Source organism: Asterias rubens, chromosome 6 (genome assembly GCF_902459465.1).
Source record: "Asterias rubens chromosome 6, eAstRub1.3, whole genome shotgun sequence".
NCBI lineage: Eukaryota > Metazoa > Echinodermata > Asteroidea > Forcipulatida > Asteriidae > Asterias > Asterias rubens.
Genome location: NC_047067.1, coordinates 7,669,944 through 7,693,376, shown reverse-complemented (window position 1 = coordinate 7,693,376; position 23,433 = coordinate 7,669,944). Strand labels below are relative to the sequence as shown.

At 39.4% G+C, this 23,433-nt stretch overlaps 1 protein-coding gene across 2 annotated transcripts in view; it reads left to right on the top strand.

Moving 5' to 3' along the window:
* LOC117291184 (myosin light chain kinase, smooth muscle-like) overlaps positions 1 to 23,433 on the top strand; it is a 99,423-nt gene that overhangs the window by 22,673 nt on the left and 53,317 nt on the right. For both annotated transcript variants that reach the window (XM_033772763.1, XM_033772764.1), the window contains exons 5-7: positions 739 to 900; positions 2,120 to 2,272; positions 5,303 to 5,435. In XM_033772763.1, coding sequence (XP_033628654.1) covers positions 739 to 900; positions 2,120 to 2,272; positions 5,303 to 5,435 — 448 coding nt within the window. The remainder of the gene's footprint in view (positions 1 to 738; positions 901 to 2,119; positions 2,273 to 5,302; positions 5,436 to 23,433) is intronic.

The following is a 23,433-nucleotide window of genomic DNA, read 5'->3' as shown; positions in this document are numbered from 1 at the left end:
TCTCTACCAACAACTAAAATGCAAAATGTCCTGATACAAAACCCTCCCTCCAAAATACAGTGCAAATGGGGGCGCCCTCAATCGGCGAGTTTTCTATATAATTAACAGTAAAGTATTTGAACCAAGACTAACTCACCGATTAACCGAATTAAAGAATTGTGTCGATTGGATCAATCATGAGAGCTGTTCAAATTTATCTGTCCCTGCTGATTTAATAAACCAACCAACCAATCTATTAATCAACCAATCCATCAATCAATCGATCGATCAATCAATCAATCAGTCAATCATTTGATCAGTCATTCACAGCTGCTTATTCAGGTTAATCAATTGTGATAATCCTTAAGTCATACCTTCTCCTTTTACTTAATCAAGCATACTGTAAAATCAGTCAAACTGTTAAATCAGCCCAACTGTTAAGCGATATATGGCTCAATCAGATTTCCGCGTATCAGAGCAATTTAATCAGACACAACAAACTCGACTTTTATTTTTAAATTTGTGTTATCGTTCGTTTTTCATGTAAATTTCCACATTAAGTTCATCAAAGGTTTAATATAACTTCAGTTAATTTTTTTTTCAAGTTATTTTCTCTCGAAGATTAATTTATTTCAGGGGGAATCTGTTCACAGAAAAACGGCTTTAGTGTAGGCCTACTCCTTTATCAGCAAGACTTCAGACTAAAATTAAAATGTTTTTTTTTACAGTCAATAATTTCTTTATTTTTTTTCATAACAGAATCAAGTTAATAGATTTTGGAATGGCAAGAAAGCTGAATCCGGACGAGGCTGTTAAAGTGATGTTCGGAACCCCGGAGTTTGTCGCTCCGGAGGTAGTCAACTATGAAAGCATCGGATTCCCAACGGACATGTGGAGCCTGGGAGTCATCTGCTACGTTTTGTGAGTAATGGTCCCCGGACGAAGGGGTCTCCCCCATGTAATTTTTAAAGGGTTTTTGAACCCTTTTGTTGATCAAGTTTTGTTCATGACCTGAAGCCCTATACTCACTGTGAATGAAGATGTATGTGATTTAATTTACATGAAGAAGTTTCACTATCAGGTCAAGTAGTCTTTAAATTTGTTGTGAAAAGCTTTAAAAACTTGAGAGTCGTGTAGAAACCTGAAAAATTTAGTCGCGTAAATCCGTTTTGCTAAAAAAATGATCGTCTCAACGAGATGAACGTTATATTCGTGAAATTATTTGTACTCATTTCTCAAAAACTACAGCACCTAAAGCAAGTAGTATTTTAAGGGAAGCTTTCTGCCGTCACTATCTTTCAACCGTGTAAATTTAATGTGAAGGTCAATGAATTGCCAAAGGTGTCCATGCATTTAAGACCAAAGTCGGATTGAAAACTGATCTCGAGAAATTGCATTGTCAGCACTTTTGTGTGTGAGAAATGTATGGAGGATCTGATTTTTTTCGCCTGACGCACCTGTCATTGTTAAAAAATGTTTCCTGTTTACTTTGCGAACCATGATCTGCAGTTTCATTCACATTGAAGCCAGCATTATCAAAACATTGATTTTTCATCCCGTCTGAGAATTTTACTCTCGAAACTGTTTTTGTTATTTTGTTTGAGCGGATTAACATATATTGGCAGATTTTCAAATGTAGGGCCAACCTTTTGCAGAACCTTGCTACAACTGTATACACTGCTGGTTCTTGGAGAGTATTCGGCATACAGTATTACAGAGTTTTAAAATAGAAGTACGTTCGTTTTGCACATTTCCGTGACTGATCACTGTTCCCGAACATGATTGTGTTCCACACGTATTTGAGTTTATCTGGCTCATTGGCGTCCCTAGATCGTGGCAATTCACCAGACAATCAGAGCATCGAAACACATAAAATGATTGTACCACTTTTCAGAATCGACATGCCGCTACACAACCTTTTCGTTCTGAGAGATTTTACCCCCCCCCCAAAAAAAAAAAAATACTTAGTTTTGTTAGTTTTGTTGTCCCGCTATGCAAAAGTTTCAACTGGTACTCACCTCTCTAGGCAATAATAATATTAGCTTTACCCAAATAAATTCAATTCCCCAATTGAGGCCCTCCTCTTTGTTTCCCAAAAGGCAGGACGCTAATTTTTATTTCTATTTTGGTCTTATTTCAGGTTGAGTGGTCTGTCTCCGTTCATGGGTGACACGGACGCTGAGACCTTGACCAATGTCACCATGGGAGAATGGGACTTCGAAGACGAGGCATTCGACGATGTCTCCGATGATGCGAAGGATTTTATCGCCAGATTATTGGTCAAGAATAAAGAGTAGGTAGACAGGGGTCAGAATTCACCTGGATTCCGGGTCCTGTTGAGCATGAGCTATTTCAAGGTCAAGAATTGACCCGGAAACTGGCTTAAACAAGTGATTTTATCTCAGATTGTATGTCAGTTTGAACCATTTCTTTGTCATTTTGGTACAGATTCTGAGTCAAATTGACCCCAAAAAGGTCAGGCCCAAACAACAGACTTCGTAGTTTTGAGATGGTACAAATGTACATTCTGTCAGCACAATCCCTTCATGACTTGCAATCATAAGGTTGTGGGTTCGAATCTTACCAGCCTAACCGCTGATGGTTAGAATAAGTATTGTCGTGGGATACACCAAGTGAGAATACTGGTCTTTGACAGTTACCAAGAGTATCAAATGCCTTCAAATCCCTCAGTTTGAAAACAACTTTTATAAAATATTTATGGCTGAACACAACATAGATGATATGATTGAAAGCTCCCGTGTGTAACTTAGTGTGTAACTTGACGCATGAGGGCGTTGTTCCTTCAAACAGGAAGTATAATCTACCCAACCAGCCGCAACAAATTTAAACAGGTCTGATACTTCACGGTGCCCCCTGGTCATTGCCTTGGTGTCCTTGAAATGCTCTAGTAAAATGCTCTTGAAAATTTTCTCATACAGGGTGCTCTTTATCAAGGGGACAATGCCTTGGTGCCCTTGCCCTTTCATTAATGAAACATACAGGCATGAACTAACGTTAATAAAGTATCACAAATGTACCTCAAAGTTCCTTTATCTTTGAGTCAGACATAATAACGATAATTTAGTTCAAACTTTTAGGTGTTTATATAAAGCTTCTATCAAATCACAAAGTTGAGTATAGTTGCCATTATACTCTCACGCTGAGTTGCCGACAGAGCAAAGTAAGACATGTCAATAAGTCCCAGCTTCGGCTCACTTCTTTGTAAAGCAGAAACTCCAATACTAATTTCCCCTTAGCAGGGAAAGTCGGTAGATTTGGCCAGGGGACCTACTTTTGATTTATGATCATTATAAATTCTTCACCGGCATTTTTTCTTGGAGCAAAAATATTTGCAAACGAGTTGGACCATAATGGGGAACACTCACAATCGTCCATTATGTTAGAGCGAATTCACCTGGGGGAAAGGTTATTGTTCAAGTCCCCAATACCAAAAACGAACAACAATTGTTGTTTTGTCAATCACCGCAAAAAGGCACTTAAAAAATAACTGGTGCGTAGAGTTTGGGAACAAATGTATAAATGAAAATAACTGACAGTCATTTAAACACATGAGCATTACACTTTGAATACGATGGAGGAATGGACTGAGAATAATATTTCCAAAACTAGTGTTGTTACTTTCACCTTCTTCAATAAGATTCCTGAAATGTTTTTTGCAGTACGCCTTAAAGGCACTGACACTATTGCTTGGTAACTACTCCAAATAATTGTTAGCATAAAAACTTACTTGGTAACGAGCAATGGGGAGCTCTTGGTAGTATAAAACACTGTGAGAAACGGCTCCCTCCCCGAGTGACGTAGTTTTTGAGAAAGAGGTAATTTCTCACTCAAATAATAAAGACCCTTCAGACCCGAAGCTTTTTATTAGGCATCTAAACACAAATATTTGCAACAATTGTGTTTTATCTGTCATTACTCTCTTCGATGACAAATTTTTTCACAGATTTTTTATTTTATGCGTATGTTGGGATACTGGTCTTTGGCAATTAGGTGTCCATTGCCTTTAAGGATTAATGTACGCTTCGCAGTGACCTTGCATAAAACTACGATGTAACCTTAAAGGCAGTGGACACTATTGGTAATTGTCAAAGCCTAGCCTTCACAGTTGGTGTATCTCAACATATGCACAAACCTGTGAAAATTTGAGCTCAATCGGTCATCGAACTTGCGAGATAATAGTGAAAGAAAAAACACCCTTGTCACACGAAGTTGTGTACGTTTAGATGGTTGATTTCGAGGCTTCAAGTTCTAAATCTGAGGTCTCGAAATCAAATTCGTGGAAAAATACTTCTTTCTCGAAAACTTTGGCACTTCAGAGGGAGCCGTTTCTCACATTGTTTTATACCATCAACCTCTCCCCATCATCGTCACCAAGAAAGGTTTTATGCTAATAATTGTTTTGAGTAATTGCCAATAGTGTCCACTGCCTTTAAAGACACTGGACACTATTGGTAATTGTCAAAGGCTAGTCTTCACAGTTGGTGTATCTCAACATATGCATAAAATAACAAACCTGTGAAAATTCGATCTCAATCGGTCGTCGAAGTTGCGAGATATTAATGAAAGAAAAAAACACCCTTGTCGCACCATGGTCACACAAAGTTGTGTGCTTTCAGATGCTTGATTTCGAGACCTCAAATTCTAATTCTGAGGTCACGAAATCAAATTCGTGGAAAATTACTTCTTTCTCGAAAACTATGTCACTTCAGAGGGAGCTGTTTCTCACAATGTTTTATACTATCAACCTCTCCCCATTACTCGTAATCAAGAAAGGTTTTATGATAATAATTGTTTTGAGTAATTGCCAATAGTGTCCACTGCCTTTAAACCACGAGTTTATAATAGCATAGCAGGGACCTGAGTGCTGCGGTTTCCAGCCCCCACCCTCACTCTCTCTCACTGAACAGTCTCACCCTCGAAGGACTTAAAGCACTTCCTAGCCCTGAAGACTCTCCAACTGTAATTCACCAAAGTGGACATCCTCAAGGTTTCCTGCATATTACTGCATATAATTACCCTTCCTCATGAATTGCAGATTATATTGTTGCGTAGTTCATAAACCATTTTGAAGTGGAGCTGAAATCGTTACAGGCGTCGGTATTCCTTGTCCCAAATACCCCCCAAAACGTACTGTCCAGTTCCCCCTCCTTTTTCTCCATTGTTGGATTGGATTTACATAATTTCGCTGTGAGTATTGGAGTGGTATAAAACCCCTGGTCAACGAGCACATGGTTCCCTAGTATAATCTACTTGAATGCCTGTTTGCTTTGAAGCCCTTGAATTTATTCTCTCTTCAATACAGCTCTCGTCGTACAATTACTCAATGTTTGGAACACCCATGGCTCGCTAGGAAGACGTTGTCGAACCGCCAGAGTTTCAGGTTGCGAGGTGCTTCAGTCAGATTAAAGCGGTATATGGCAAGACGTCGTTGGCAGGTAAGACACAGTTTTATACTTTTTGTACCCCTAAAATCTGGTAATTTGAAACAATTTATGATTGGGACCTTAAAAGGTTTACTAACTTACGAAACCAAATAGGAAAGTTGGTTGAGCTACCATTTTGTTTTGTGGTTATAACGGCCACTCAGCCATAAGGTCATTGTACGGTAGCATGTTTTAGTCTCAGGCACCCAGACTTGGTAAATTAAATGTTCTCATACTCGAAAATCTTAAAAGTAAATTTTAAGGACACCGTCTGTGTATCTTTCGCAAGATGTTTGGCAGTAGCATATACGTCGTTACAGTAGTAGTTTAAGACCAAGTAGACCCTGCTTAATATTGGAAGTTTGTGAATGGGGTGGGGTTGATACTCGCCAAGGTGTTGCCCCCCCCCCCCCCCCCCAACGTTTGTTGACCGATGAATCTATTTAAGGACTAATCTTTGCTCCCGCATTGTTTGCCTTTTGGTGAAGTCGCCGTTGGTTGTTCTACACACAAATTCAACCGAGTACGTCCTCAATCTGTCACCCCCCCCCCCCTTCCCTCCACCGGACCCGCCAACACTACATCACTCCCGATTGCCAATAGTCAGACAGAAATAGCATGAGAAAACTCTGCGTGACCCAATACGGAAATTACTCAGAATTGTTAACGTAACGTTAGTTTTGTATTGCATGCATTGTAATGGATATCGGTTTGGAGGTAATAAGTGCATGATGTATCTGTGGGGCATAGTTCCGAGGACCCTGGCCCTGCTCTCCTTCAGTTGTGATTGTAGGCATCCTCAGTCCAACCTACCATCAGACTGAAAAATATAATGAATATTGTGAATGTGAGATGTAGCTACACTGTTTGTATTTGAATAGATGAAAGTTGTCTTTTAAGAGCTATTCAGACTACAGCAATTTAACTGGAGTCCCTTGCTTAATTTTAGCATGGTTGCAAATGGTAGCAATATGTTTGACAATATTTTGCAAGAGAACTTGGACAGTAGAACAGTATTGTCCTTTCAAACGAAGTACATTTTGTAAAATTTTACAACCATGCTACAATTAAAGGCAGTGGACACTATTGGTAATTGTCAAAGACTAGCCTTCACAGTTAGTGTATCTCAACATATGTATAAAATAACAAACTTATGAAAATTTGAGCTCAATTGGTCATCGAAGTTGCGAGATAATAATGAAAGAAAAAACACCCTTGTCACACGAAGTTGTGTGCGTTTAGATGGTTGATTTCGAGACCTCAAGTTCTAAATCTGAGGTCTCGAAATCAAATTCGTGGAAAATTACCCCTTTCTCGAAAACTATGGCACTTCAGAGGGAGCCGTTTCTCAAAATGTTTGATACCATCAACCTCTCCCTTATACACGTCACCAAGTAAGGTTTTATCCTAATAATTATTTTGAGTAATTACCAATAGTGTCCACTGCCTGTAAGCAATAGCTTAAACGCTCTTGTGTAAAGGGGGGCTATAGTTGGACCATACATAGGTCCTTGCTCAAGGGTTGAACTGCTTGAGAGTTATATTTGGGGGTTGAAAAGCTTGTGAGATAGCATGTTTTACAATGCAGGGCGCAATGTGTAAACTGAACTACTCAAAGGGAAATATATAGTTGGTTACGTGCAAGTTTTCTGTTTAGTTCTGTACATGATTGTTAAAAGGAAATGTCACCAGTTTGTCATGACCGATGTTTTCTGTGTAATTACCGCACAAATGAACGGACTTCTACAATTCACAATTATTACTTGACAGGAAGTGCTGTGGTTTTCTGAACTCAAGGTCACTGTTAATTGTATCGAATATAATACATCATCTGCAGAGCCCCTTCAAGTCGCCTGTCAACCGACTTGTTGTATGCAAGTTGCACCGACAAAGCACACCGGGGATGTTTTATAGCGCCCTCTTGTTGTTATCAGTTACAAATATTCGCTCGTCCCCAGCGCCTTGCCTCAACCAAAGGCGCTGGGATGGGCAGACGTATCAAGCACGGTCATTGGTATATCCCGAAAATGCTCAGTTTCATCATGCATCACGCTCACACTGCCTTGCACTGCTCGGTCAAGAATCTGTCCAAGCGGTCCATAGACCCTGGCCGCTCACTGCCTTGCACTGCTCGGTCAAGAATCTGTCCAAGCGGTCCATAGACCCTGGCCGCTGGGGCCGAGCGAATTGCGGCAAGAGACAGTGGCACCAGTCTCATCCAATCCAAGAGCGCTGGGATGTAATTCTTGAAATAAGAATACAGTAATACCTGACGGGAAAGATTGTGCTTTTGATAGGCGCATGTACGTGTACAATGTACACACACACAATATGATAAATTGCATGGGGGCTACATGGATAATGAACGATCTAATAACCAAACTAAAGTGGTATAAAGAAGAAGGTTGCGACCAACTCTCATTATTTTTAGTACAAGACTTATTCATGTTTTAACCCAAATTTGTGTATAAAGCGTATACATGATTTATGCGACAAAAAATATCCATATGTTTGTGCCCATGGCCCTAATTGAAAAACTAACAGAATGTAAATTGTGCCCCCCCCCCCCAAAAAAAAAAAGAGAGAGAAGAAACAACGACGACAGCACGCATAACAAGTTAGGCGGTCGTTTTTATACAGTAGCTATGTTTAAATCGATCGGAGAAAATTGCACTACCGTTGTGCTATAAACTATTAATCAGTTTTAAGTTTGATTTTTAAAGGCTAGAATCGTAATAATATAGAAATAATGTTAAAGTTTTAGATCAGGAAATCCTTTTTTTTTTGTGCCGAGAGCGTATACTCATTATAAATTGTGTTCCAATGCTTTAATACTTTGGAAAACAAAAAACAACACCACTCAGATGAATTACAGTATGAGCTTATATCGACTAAACCCAGGCTATAGCTTTCTTCACTCCAAAACGTAATGCGTGTTACAGTCTATTCAGTCCCTTTAATGTATTCACGCAAAGAACGCCACCAGAAAAGTCAGCGTTGAATATTTGATGAGTTTAACTTTGGAGGTATTATGTGGTCGATTTTGCAGGATAGACACTGTACGCTATGAAAAATTGTATCAACCGAGATGACTTGTTATTTCCTTTGGTCGCAAGCATTTCCCCCACTCGAACCCTTGGACGGTCCCAAAAGAACTCTCTCCATGATGAATTTGCTATCCATCGCAGTCAAGTGTTTCCTCTGAAGACGATTAGAGCATACTGATCAAAACATTGAGTAATTGCATCTATTAATACATTTTCAGAACAACCACAAATCACTTTAATAAGCGATAACTGCTGAACGGTTCGACCGCAAACCGTATAGGCTCCATAGTTTCAATATGAAAAACAATCACACCATCAAATGTTTCATTTATCTTTTTGACTCTCTAAAATTATTAATTTGAATGAGCAATGGGCGTCAAAACGTGTTGTATACAACGCATTATAATTAAAGGAACGCGTTGCCTTGGATCGGTCGAGTTGGACTTTGAAAAGCGTTTGAAACCGTTTGTTATAAAATGCATATGAATCGAGAGATATTTTAAAAGTAGAGTATAATGATCCACACAAGTATCACTCGAAATTGTGTGGTTTTCCTTTTACCTCGTCGACTAACACGGTCGGCCATTAATGGGAGTCAAATTTTTGACTCAAATGGCCGACGTGTTAGTTCGCAAAGTAAAAGGAAAACCACGCATTTTCGAGGCAAATTTGTGCGGATCATTGTATTCTACTTTTAAAACATCTTTCCAAACATATATGCATTTTATAACAAACGGTTACAAGAGGCTTTTTATAGACAAACTCGGCCGATCCAAGGCAACGTGTTCATTTAATGTTCTTCCTCTTAGTATTATTAATAACAACCACAACGGAAAATGACTTTTCTGGTCGCGTTCTTTGCGTCTTATTAAAGGAACACGTTGCCTTGGATGGGTCGAGGTGGTCTTTGAAAAGCATTCTTTAACCGTTTGTTATAAAATGCATATGGGTAGAACGATGTTGTAAAAGTAGAATAGGGCCTACAATGATCTACACAAATATGCCTCAAAATTGCGTGGTTTTCTTTTTACCTCGTCGTCGACTAACACGGTCGGTCATTTATGGGAGTCAAATTTTTGACTCCCATAAATGGCCGACCGTGTTAGTTTGCGACGTAAAAGAAAAACCGTGCAATTTTGAGTGATACTTGTGTGGATCAAAATATTCTACTTTTAAAACATCTTTCTGACCATATGCATTTCATAACAAACGGTTTCAAACACTTTTTATAAACCAACTCGTCCGATCCAAGGCAACGTGTTCCTTTAATATTATTATAATTTACGGAATATTCTTCGTTGGGTTGCTTGGATAAACGACGATGCGATGGATCACGTAGACAGTTTTCTTTCTCCATTGCTGCTGTCTTGCCAGCACTTGTTGGTTTCATTATATGCAGGTGTTTTTGCCCACGCGATATCAACCGTAAACCAAACAATCATGTCAGTGGTACAATTTATTTCTTTGCTTGTTCTATTAATTTAATCAAGTTTATTTACTTAAATGCAGTTAGTAACACTATTGGTAATTACTCAAAGTAATTGTAAGCATAAAACCTTACTTGGTACGAGTAATGGGGAGAGGTTGAAGTGATGTAGTTTTCGAGAAAGAAGTAATTTTCCACGAATTTGATTTCGAGACCTCAGAATTATATTTTGAGGTCTCGAAATCAAGCATCTGATCACACAGCTACGTGTGACAAGGGTGTTTTTCTTTCAGTTTTATCTCACAATTTCGATGACCACTTGAGCTCAAATTTTCACAGATTTGTTATTTTAAGCATAATTATGTTGAAAAACACCAAGTGAGAAGAGTGGTCTTTGAAAATTACCAATAATGTCTAGTGTCTTTAATTGTCTACATGAGGTAGATTTAGAAGAAAAGAAATACATTTTCTGACGTAGGAACGTAGGAAGAAAGTGTTCTTTCTCCATTTGGGGCCTGCCTTCTTGCCAGCACTTATTGGTTTGTCCTTGGGCTTACCATCAAGTAACAGTTTACACACAGACGGTGGCTCATTATGATTACATGAAAGCATCCACGCGAAGGCCAAACATGTACCTAGGTGTTAGTCTAACGATTATTTGCCGGAATGTTCCAGATTCAAAAGACTGTAAATCATCGAATTCAACGAATGAATAATGACATTTAAATATTTTGGTAATCCCTTTTATAAGACGACGCTCCCCCCTGCGAGGGGATACACAGAGGCTGGAGTCGGCGGTTGATTCTCACAGATCCACGGTTTGGTTTGACCAACTCGGAGGCGGGGTGCTGCTCTGAGATGCGCGTGGGCTTTTGATATGCTTTCTTCTTCTTCTTCTTCTTTTTTTTTCAACAGACGTGTGATTTTTCAAAGTGAAGTTGTAACCAAAGGGTGAAAGAAGTAGCATACATTGTGTCTGAACCTGAAGTGTTGTATTTTTTTGTGATGCATAGAATCTGTAAAAACCTCCTGCGTTGTAACATCTAGGTGGTTCTGGGTCTAGAATAGTAAGGGAAACTCGGGCCTCGAGCCGAGTTTCAGGAATGATCTTAAAACAATGTTCACGAAGATGAATTTGAGTGGGTAAAACCTTTCGAAGTGATGGTAAATTAAAATCGGCTGAAGGAAGATAAGTCAGAAGAGGGCGCTGTCAGACGAAAGGTCAACACAATTCACAACTTAATGGGAAAGGAGCCCGGGGGTAGGGGGGGGGGGCAGAATGTCCGGGTGACAGAATCTCATGCCACACCGGCAAGCCCAAACTCCAACTGATGATAAAAGTACATACAAGTACTTTAAGTTCACTTTATATTGTGAAGAATGAATCTCCAATGACATTTGAATCTCCAAATGACTACAGCTTTGGTTTATAGGTTATCCTATAAAACATGGAAGTTTTGGTGTTCGTGTGAGCCACTGGATGACCTTTGATGCGACTTATTCCAAGCAGAGTTTGTTTGAATGAAAATGAAAGTATAACACCATTGCATATTCAAGGATATCCAGTGGGTAGATCCTCACCAAACAATCGGTCGATTGTGGCCGAATACGCACGAACACTAAGTTTTTTCTTAATGCATGAGTTTTCTTAGAGCCAGGAGAGTGAGCGAATAATGCAATGGGATTAACTCTCACTGAAACTCCATTGTGGTATCCCCGTCTTGTTTAAAGATGAATTGTGTTATGGCACATCAAAGCTTCCGTCGGTGTTTGTACGGGGCAAGCCCGGTGGTATAGTGACACCTTTTTAAAGAAAGTCATACATTATTATGGTGTGTTGACCACCAACTACCCTCTGATGATTATCATTCTGAAGGTTTTTTTTCACGGGCATGATAATGTCTTTCTGATGGGTTTTGTTGTGCTTCCTGGCAGACATGAAGTCTGCTTCCTCGGTGGTAAAGTTACACCCGTTTTTGTGACGTAACATTCCAGGTATGACAACATTCCGAACAGGCTTTTGTGTCGTGTACACATAAAATATTTACTTACCGTAGTTCATGATTTAGGCCTTCGAGTCTCTCTACCTGTTGACGTTTATAGGATCCCCTTTTTCTTTGACATGGTGTTGAAAGGGTTCCTTTCTTCCTCCAGCTTCCTTCAGAAAGTCATTTTTATTCGAACAATGGACACGACGGTTACGTAATCGAGTGAGCTCCGTGCTCTCGAGCATTTCGTCCGAAAACGAATTAAAATTCTACATTTACCTTTATGAACGTGTAAAAATTCAGTGACCTGCTGGACCTTATATCATATATAGTATAGTTCACTTAAAGTTAGAATCATACTTAGGTAATGCACCCGAAAACATTTTGTAATATATTTTTATTTTTGATGTGTATTTTTGGTAAATTTTGATCGAAACCTTCCACACAAGGAAAACGAAATTTCATGTACTTGACACTATTGGTAAGTACTCAAAATAAGTTGTTTATGTTAGCATAAAAAACTTACTTGGTAACGCGCAATGGAGAGCTGTTGATAATATAAAACAATGTGAGAAACGGCTCCCAAAGGTGTACAGTAGTAGTATTGAATTAAATAATGATATAAGGTATCCACTGAAAATATTTCAAGCAAGGTTTTGAGATTTCTCTGACTGCTATACGGCTAGTGACGCGCAATTGGTACTCGCTGTCGACGCGCTAAACGTGAATGGTCGACGTTCTAAAAGTCGACGTTTTTGATCTTACGTATCTTTTTTGATAATGTTGCATTTCGTTGGCAAAAAACAACAGTCGTTGACCAACAAAAACCAATACGCCTCTGTTAATATTCACGCATGACGTCATAATTCTTACATAAACCGAGGCCATATGCGCACGTCGGCCACCACTTGCATTGGCTGCGCCTATGGCCTCGTTTTGGGTTAAAATTGTGTGACGTACTCACGCAAAGAGAGGCGTATTCGGACACTAAATAACTGTTCAGAAAGTAACCGATAGAATCATGGTAGAACTTTATTTAGACTTTGTCTGAAATGGCGGTTGTTGCAAACGAGCTTAACTAGGTGAAAGGTCAACTGGCAAAAAGTGTTCCAGTACAGACGTAACCACATTGTCCTTCGGGCATACGGATAATTCAAATGTCCATTTTCAAATGTGGGTAGTGTATAGTGGTGTTTAGGATGGGTCAGCGCTATTTTCTCGATGGTCAAAAATGCTTCTTGTGGAGCCGTGTCGCGTAGTTTTTTATGCACATCTTGTTCTGTCATAGTAGAGTAATATGACAGAACTTGGACATCTGTCATCATATGACGTGTACCGAGAATAAACGAAATACTTTTTACGATACTTTATTTGTATGTAAAATGTCATTGTAACGTGTTATTTTTTAAGACGAGGTCGTGAAACTGCAGTGAATGTCTGTGTAAGCACATCATTTCGAATACCTGGGAAATACCTTGGTTGTGTACCGTTATTAATCAGTTAGACACACAGTTTGACCATGGACATGTTTAACTTTCCGGTCCCACCTCCCCTTTTTAAATGCACTAGGATATGAGTTGATGTATTCACATCGCATTGGACTACCACCCCGCCCCTGACCTAATAACCCCGGTCACCTGTTCCTGTTTACGAAAGATTCAGCTCTCAATAATAATGTAGCCAGTGTGTAAACCAATTGCAAATACTGGTTTCTTGTATAAGGCGCGCATATACTTACTCAGTGACGCTAAATGCGCTTCAACACATGCAATGTATTTGGAACACTGCGTTTGAAATATGAGATCGACTCCTTTTACATCGCACCGTCTAAAAATAGGGCTCAATCGCTGAACATTTTCCCGTCACTATTTGGTGTTAAAGGATCCCTTACAATGTCCATTGAGCCTCTGTGCATTAATGGTGCGTGTCATGCATGTTGTAATTGTGCGCGTAGCCACTGATTAGTAGTATTGTTCCCATCATGCATCACTACATCCGAAACAAGAATTTCTTGTACGAGCTCATCGGCCCATCGCAGGTGGATGAGACTGGTAGAGCTTGGAGGAGACCGGTGGGGGTCGAGCGAACTTTTACTTGTACACGTTTCGATCTTTCGATGGTTTGACATACTTTGACATGGTTTGGCCTTATTATATAGTTTGACCTTCCTTCATGGTTTGACGGTGCAGCCTCGACAGGTTTAATGTGAAATTACACCCGTTCTCTACTTGTGGTTAATAAAACTCCGCACACAGACTGAGACGTATTTAGATGAAACACAGTTGTCATGTTTTAATGTTGGAAATAGAACTTCGGTTTCTCCAGCTTGAGATATTTTAGACAAGTTTTACTTATGCTAATAATTTGTATATGCTTGTGTTTTGATGAAAAGTTTCGAAGTCAGAGCATAACCTCAACCCTGTCCCAACCTGTTTGATAGTTGTCACACATGGAAGTACTAGACGATGTAATTACTGGCACAGACAATGCCCTCGAAATACTCAAGGTTTTTTTCTCTCCAGAATTTAAGTCTTGGAATGGAATGATCTTTGCTAAGAATGTATTCACCTTGATGGAATTTCTTTTTTTCTCATTAAACGCTAAATCACTTTTTTTTTTTACCACAAGGATTTGCAGGTTAACTGGGTTCATGCGGTGCTCTATGAACATGTGTTCTCAAAGGTATTGAATAACATTGAAGGCAGCCACTTGAGAGATAAAGAAAACACTACATTTGGGCAACTGTGGTGTGAAACAGGGACACTTTTCAATATTAGGCAGGAGAATGATATCGAATCACATTGTAACCTTTATACGGAAACAAATGAACATGAGCAAACGTTTCATGTTGTCAACAGCTGTTTTTGCGTTTTTGCTGTTGTCTATGTCTGTTTTTTATATTTTATTTTATTCTATTATGTGTGATCAAGTTTCCCCATTTAGTAGGCAAGCGTGCCTGTTATAAAGGTTCTCTGCTCTATAAGCTTCCTAAATTGTCCTCTTTTAAGACTCAAATCAAAGTACAGTGTAGTACCTATATTCAAAGTACAGTGTAGTACCTATATTCAATGCATAATACACGCAATCAGGGGACATTTTACAACTTATTCTATAAGCTGGTATGCCGGAGGCCAATGTGCTCAGTGCACGGGTGACCCGGTCGGACCAAATAGGGGCAATTACTCGATTCACCAGTTCACCAATGATCCTAATAGGCCATTCAGAATGCTCGTATGTTCGCTCCGAAATGTTCCTATTTTTAAAACATGTCTGGAAAGAAAGTTAAATCTGAAAAGATAGACCGCGGTCAGTCAACCCAAGAATGGCCCTCAATGAGGATTTGTACCTGAGAGACTCTTGACTTGCAGCCGTCGGTATTCAGAAAGCAAGAGACAATCAGGTTTGGCTCGGCCCTTCTTAGCTCAGCCTTCGTATAACAATACATGACACACCTTAGACAACAAGTCACGGCGACGATCAACACTGAAGGCGACATACCTACTTCAGGTCATTCACGATCCATCCCTAAAGCTTCCGGAATACCTGCTAATTACTAATTAGTAACAAGGGGATCCAGTAGAATTCATAAGTACGTCCTTGATCAGACTGGCTTCAGACTATACTGTGAATGGAAAAAAAAGTAAAGAAGTTTCTTTCTAGCAACCACTTCAGGTCGTTGCACCCTTCTCCCACTGGGATTTAGGAAGAGTTTGAGAATATTACGATTTGTTGTCCTCTGTTTGAACTGGGCGCCTTTCCAGCCAAGAAAAGAATCGCTGAATAGCACTCAAGTACTCTTGCCCAAATTGGATTCTCAACCGTGGAGTTTGCTTCCCGTATTGTCCGAGTGTTTGCCGTCGGATTTTGGGTCGGGAACAAAGGCACTCGTCCCGTACAATGACATATTGTGCCTGGATTGTTTTCACATCAAGTGGCCTCACTTGGAAGTCTTCCGAAGAGGTATTAAGAACTAGAGAGAAGGAGGTAAGGGACAAGGAGACTGCTTCGTGGAGAGCTCTGAGTTTGGTTTGATGGGCGGACTCTCAAAACACTGGACTGTCAGTGATTCGCTAAGCACCTGACGTCATTATTAACTCCCTGAACTGAAAGTTAAGCCAGTGGTCGCGCATAAGACCAGGGACATTTACAACAAAACCTCTGAGGTGCAGGAAAAGGGGGTCATTCGGTCTCTGCAGAGAGACGGACAATTGGACTCCTTGTTCAGAGGAAATCATCGAACACTCCCAGATTTAAAACGCAGGGGTTGGTTTTACTCAACTTTTGTCCTTTGACTTTTGACGTGTTGGTAAAGAGTGTGGGAAGTTTCTTGCAGAGATTTTGTTGGTGAATGCTTGGTGGAAATCCGGGCTGTTTTGGTTTGTCTTTCTGACTTGACTACCTGGCTGGACATTATGGATTCAAAACAACCAAGTGGACAGAAGGGAAAAGGCTCGTTTTCAAGGGTAAGTAGGTAGAAAATATGTTATGAGATCGTGCAAGTGTTAACCACACTCCAGAGATGAGAGGATTTCTTTTAATTTAACATCAACTTATCGTTTGCTGCTGCGATTTTCAATCTCATTAAGTTGTGATTATATCTAATAACGGACGAAACAAAATGATAACGTTTTCAACGGTGATGTAATAAAAGTAATGTTTTTTTTTAAAGAGGTTTATTCTTTGTGTTAAAGTGCATTTAACTGCTACTAAATTCATTTTGAGGACGTACGGGGAGCGAGTGATGTTTACTATTGAATAATTGTCTTCGTTTTGATGATCCGAAAAATTGTGACGATGTCAAATCTTCTCATGGGAAACCTTCGCTCCCACCAGAAGCTTCTTCTGGAGCTCGTGTTTAAAGAACTCTGATTGACAAGATTCTGATGAGGTGTGAGAAAATTAGTTGGGCGTGGAAGTAGAACAATTTATTCAACAAAAGTTCCATAATACCAGTAGAATCTACATGTTTATGTGTTTTCTATTGTGCTTTAAGAGTAGATAATGTTGATGCTGCAAACTTCACTCGGTGTCACTATCCTACATTATATAGAACACAATGGTTTTAAGTTCCATTTGGCGGTTCATTCGAAGATTTAAAGTCATACAAGTAGTGACGAGTAGTTTCAACCAGTGAATATAGGTTTCGGTTTAGATTTTAACATAATCTCCGTCTTCTCAATGAAATAACTCTCAATACTAGAGCTTCGTGGAAGGTATTACAGCAAAACATTGTTCTCATCGTCGTGTTTGGTTCCAGTTCTAGGATTTCGAAACAAGTTTCAGGAATTGTAATCAAGACGTGATTGTATGTAAAATTCCAAATATACAAATCTCTGCAATAGAGAAAAGGCCATGAATGTAACAAATGAGGCAGAAAGTGACAAAAAGGGGGACGGGACATTCATTGTGGATTCTTGATTGAAACTCGATGGATGTAACACATGGTTCTGAAAGGGGTCCGTGGTAGGGAACTGGGAGAATGCCAATAACCTGCGATTTAAGAAACCTATGTAGTGCGGTGAGTAGGTCTCCAATGGGGGTAACCTTCTGACGGAGCAAACTAAACTCCATGTTTGGCTACAGCAGCAGCCGTCAATTTAAAAAAAAACTCTTCATAACTTAGGGTTAATCTTAGGACTTAGGACGAGTCCTAGCCTTGTTCTGTAATATGTTATCCTTTAGTCAGGACTAGTTACTCGTCCTATTAACTCGTGATAGGATTAATCATATAGCGTCTCGTAAAATCGGCTGCATATCTCTTTCTTACGCTGGGGGGGGGGGGGGGGGGGGTGGGAGTGTCCGACCACTCGAGATAATAATTTGTCATGCAAAGGGAGGTCATTTCAGAAGATGTGAGTCATATTCTGATGCAGACGAAGTAGAGAAGGACCCGGTTCAAGCAGAAGTGCTTCGTAGGAGATAGCTGAAGGCACTTGACACTATTGGTAATTACTCAAACAAATTGTGAGCATAAAAACTTACTTGGTAACGAGCAATGGAGAGCTGTTGATAGTATAAAACATTGTGAGAAACGGCTCACCACTGAAGACGTAAAGTAGATTCTTCATAAACCTATAAACATTTTGATTTTGCACTAATGCAAGACTCGCGCGTATTCGAATTAGGTTCCCTTGGTAGATTGCTTAGAAATGTGACAGGATGCCGAACTTCAAATACGCACGAGATCTGGGCATGGTTGTGAATAACAGGATCGGGAAGTTATACTCTAATTGGACACATGTCCGCACAATTTCAAAGAGCTGCTTAAGCAAAGAAATGATGCTTAAAATATTTCTGCTACACGTAAGTAGAAATGAGCAGAATACCAGTCACAAAGTGTAAGTGTGATATGGTAGTTTGGCTGGTAACCTTATTCTGGTCAGCATAAATTCGTTGTGCTTGGCTACTTTAAGTTGTGCTTAACCAGCCCTATGAAATTGGGCTCTGGTATGGCGGCATATTATTTCTCACTGGTGATACCATAGTTGGATAGTGCAATGTAGGAAGAGTTCTTTTGGGTTGTTGTATGAACAATTGTATTTTGATGATAAGATTTGGTAGCGGACAGCTCCCCTTTTTATGTTCGTCTTTTCGCGGTCTTAAAGGCAGTGTACACTATTGGTAATTACTCAATATAATCATTAGCATAAAAACTTACTTTGTAACCGAGAAACGGGGAGCTGTTCATAGTACAAAACATTGTGAGAAATGGCTCCCTCTGAAGTAACGTAGTTTTTGAAAAAAAAAGTAGTTTTCTACGAGTTTGATTCCGAGACCTCAGAATTACATTTTGAGGTCTCGAAATCAAGCATCTGAAAGCACACAACTTGGTGTGACAAGGTTTTTTTTTTCTTTCATTGTTATCTCTCAACTTCGACGACCAGTTGAACTCAAATTTTCATAGATTTGTTATTTTATGCATATGTTGAGATACACCAAGTAAGAAGACTAATCTTTGACAATTGCCAACAGTGTCCACTTTCTAGTGTCTTTAAACAACTCGCCTAGCACCCCATCCACGAAGTGTACAGATCCACATGTTATGTACGATCATGTCTCGAAAGTTTTCGTTATTTCGCACCGCCAATCTCTATCACTCACGCAACGATCCCTTCATATTTTTTAGGGGATAGTATTCCTCAAAATATGTTCTCCCTTTGTGTTTCATTGAATATCACCAAACTTTCTAATGCTGACCTATTTCGCTTAATAAAGCGCTCACAAGCGGCTCGTTTTGGAAACTTGATCCCGCATAACACTTTGAAAAGATTTTGTACAAATCCTGTATAAGCCATTTAGAAATTATGGTGGACACAATACCGTGACTGGTATTAGGCTTGGGTAAATTTGTGTATACACCCAAACCAAACAGTGCACCTCATAGTGTCCAGCATTTCTCAAAAGGCCAACTGATCTCATTGTGATCGAACATTTGCCGACTTTGAGGCAAGGAATTTATCTTTTTCACGTGTAAACATTTTTACTTTTATTTGCTGGCAGACTACAACGTTAATTTTAAATGCAAGGTGTTCAATTACATTGGGAAAATTCTAGCGTAGTAGGATTAAGTCCATTTATAGAAAGGGCAAATTTGTGTGCTTTCCGACACCTAAAAAAAGGCTTCAGGCCTGAAGTATTTTTAAAAGTTGAGTGAGAAATAACCTCTTCCTCAAAAACTACGTCACTTCAGAGGGAGCCGTTTCTCACGATGTTTTATACTGTCAGCAGCTCAACATTGCTCTTTCCCAAGTGAGTTTTTATGCTAACAATTATTTTGAGTACAGGTAGTTACCAAAAGTGTCCAGTGCCTTTAATTTAAGTCTCTTCGAAGTAACTGACACTGACGGTGCTTGTACATGTACTGCACGTAAATGAGTGTTTCTCCTTTACCAGGAGGAAGACTCTTCCGTGCATATACGTAGTCTCTTGAAACATGCTTGACAGAACATGAGACACTGTGGCGATGTGGGATGATACATTTTACTTGTCTTCTTCGCCCAATCCGCCTCTACCCATTCAATACACACAGATTAAATTCGTCTTACTTGTCTCCACCACTGTCTGCCCATCCCAGCTTAATAATAGAGTTTGCTAGACGGATGTTTTGGATACGTTTCTCGTTTGACGCCTATTTTGAATGGACTTAAGAGGCATGTATAACCATAGAGAAAAGTTGTCCTTTCTCTATGGTATAAACCATGCAGGAAATCATTCATGGTATAACCATAGAGACCACTGCTGATGTAGACTGCGGAGTGATTTTTATTTGTTAAACTGTGACTATGTCTTGATTTCATTTAGGTCTACCATTGACTTTTAGTACCTCTCATTCGTGCAGAGCGAACTGATTTGTTTATACACGTATATGCCCCTTAAAGGCACCGTGCAAAGTACACTGTTGGTAATTGTCAAAGACCAATATTTCACACTTGGTGTATCCAAACATATATTGCATAAAATAACAAATCTGTGAAAATGTTAGCTCACTTGGTCTCACAATGTGTTATACTATCAACATCTCTCCATTACTCGTTACCAAGTAAGTTTTTATGCTAACAGTTATTTTGAGTAATTACCAATAGTGTCCAGTGCCTTTAAGATGATATGAAACAAACGTTGAGAAACACCATCAAGCGTTTCTTCCCAGACCCACCGATAAAACGGTTCCTGTAATAAAGAACGGTTCGAATAAGTGTGATCACCTGCACAGTGTACTGCAAACGGAAGACCAATAAACGTGATCTGCCATTCGGGAAATATCACAGCATTTCATACATTCCGTTTGCTGATGATGTATACAGGCACGATTTCCTTCTTACTTTAATCTGATTTCCAAATCCGAGTTTGTTTTGCTCTTTGAAAAATCAGAGAAAGTAGTGAATAATAACAGCCTGAAAACAATTCAACCATTCACCATTATGAACAAGTAGGAGTGGGCCGTTGTGCTCGAACATTATTTTTCCCCAAGCTCCAAATATCATGCCTGTTTATATATAGCTCATACAACTTGCAACAACAAACATTGACTTCTGTTTTTCACAATGATCATTGTCACTGTGACGTCATCAGAATTCAGAGATATCGCTTTCTTGCGAACCGTACAAATGGAAGTGTTTACAATTCCTCTGAGAGAGGTTTTCTGCAATTTAAATAAACAGTGACTCAAGTCAGAGACTTCACTGGTAAGGGTTACCATTTCCAGGAATTCGCAGGACAGTAGAATGACGAAGATTGTTATGGTTCATGTACTGAACAATGACGCACCCCGTGTGGCTTATAACCCCCCCCCCCTTTGCGTTTCTGCAACTTAAAAATGAGTTTGAGGAAATAAAATTAGCTGTTGCAAAATGTTGGCTTACCAACCAAAATGACATGTACATAACAGAGGTATAAATAGCTATGATATAAATGCAAAACGTTGTTAATGGCCTGACGTTTCGACCCTGGCAGGGTCTTTCTCGAAAGCTTAACAGAAAATACTTTAAGCTAGGGTCGAAACGTCAGGCCATTCTTTTTGCAAAACTCAATACGCTCACTTGTAACTTTCTATCGTCAGGACATATTTTTCTCAAACTTGCATGTGGAAAATAAAGACTGGTTTTTAACACATCGTGAATCCTTTCTTGTGTCGTATTCGCCGCATTTGATGTACACGTTTACCCAAATTTACACCGTTAACCCGCCTTGTGGAAATATTTAACACCGCGCAGTTGCCTTTCAAAAGACTTTTCGACAACTGTTCGATGATTTACGGACTTGGCTAAAATGTGGTAATCATAAACAACCGATAAATTATGGCTCGTGATGTATTCTTTGAAGTGATTCTATACGCGAGCCCACACATGGCGATGTGGTGTCTACCTCACGGTATAACAAATTGGCATCATAATGTAAAAATTACCAAATATACGGTGCTCCACACTATCGAGATAACGAGAAAGTTTTTTTGTTCTTCCCGAAACAATTTAATAAACCAAAGAAGTAGACTTGATGAAATTGATCTCCCCCAACATCATATGGCAGGTAATATAGGACGATGTCTTTGATGATATGTCATGACAAAATATTTGGCTACACAGGGCTATCGCAGGTGAACACAGTTTGACAAGCAATGATAGCAGCCATTTTGAAAATTTTGAAAATTGCTGTTCTGTATCAATGGTTTTTTTTTTCAAAACACATATTTTCCAATGGTCATAATATAGCCAAAATAATTCTCACGACATTACTCTGGATTTGTGCCAACCATACCTCTATCGTCAACGGCACAATTCCCCTCAAACTGAAACCATTGGGAGTAGGAAAATACAAGACCAGTCATGTAAATTATTCAAGTCAAACTTGGTTTCAGCAAAACGTCTCTCCGAAATATCAGGGTGCGGCGACTTCCTTGTGTCAGGATGTCGACTTAGAGTTAAATTTTAAACTCCCTGCATTTCGACAGGATTATAAGTAATTTAAATAATATATGTAGGAACTATACATACTAGTTTCAATTGGCGTCATATTTCAAGAAACAACAAAAAAGGTTTGGCCAAGGGTCCAAGTATGGAATGTGGCAGCCGAGTGTAGACGAAGGTTATTTCTCAAGAGGTAGTAGTTTTTTCTCCACTCAGAAGTTTAATTGTGTTTCAAACAGATGTTTGTGTGGTGTTGATGTTTTGGGGTCAGCAATCCGATAAAATGTAGTTACCACCTTCCAGGGATTGTGAAGTTTTGGGTACAGTTATTTAAAAACCAATTTGCATTTGGGATTAGGAGCAATTTGCTGTTGTTGGACTGAGGAATGTGTATACAGTACAGGTTCGTAACAGACCAGCACGAACTTCAGACTTGAAGGTAACGCCAATTTGCAATTATTAGAATTGCAATAGGCCTACTTGACCGTTTGATTTCTTACCCCAAGGAAAGGTCCCAATCAAATTTGCAAATCCCCTAGCTCAGTACAAAGGAACCGAAATGCCAGTAGTTGTGACTGAGTACCTGCTTTTCAGTTTAATAAATTGAGCCTCTGCTCAACTTCACAAATCTGTCAATTAGTGTCAATAAGCAGAAAATAAGGCTTTATTGCTTGACAGATTTAGTCGCTAAGCAAACACTTGGAGACACCTGTTGCAGCAGTATTTAACATTTTGGAAGGAAACCGGCTACCTGGTACCCGCTTAGCAACCCTTTTTCTGAGTAAAGCGAATTTTTCTGTACTCATTTCTGAAGTTTGACATGTTTTTTTTTGTGTTAAAAAGCTTACAGAGGTACAGTAGCCAAATCTTGGTACTGTATTATATAACGAGGCTTTCATATTTTAAATATAGCCTATTATCCTTCGCATATAAGAAGCCTGCTACAAAGAATTCTGTAACTGTCTATTTGATAATTTATTTTAATAACAATCATCAATATGTGCTTAATTGCTTATGGTTTAAGTCCACATACTTGCTGTGGCTCCCTATTTACTGAGCGGCCATCCCAAACCGTTTGTTTTGATCATGTGAATTATAAAAACTATCGTCCAAACAGCAATGAATGTTTGATTTGCTGAGCTGTTGTCG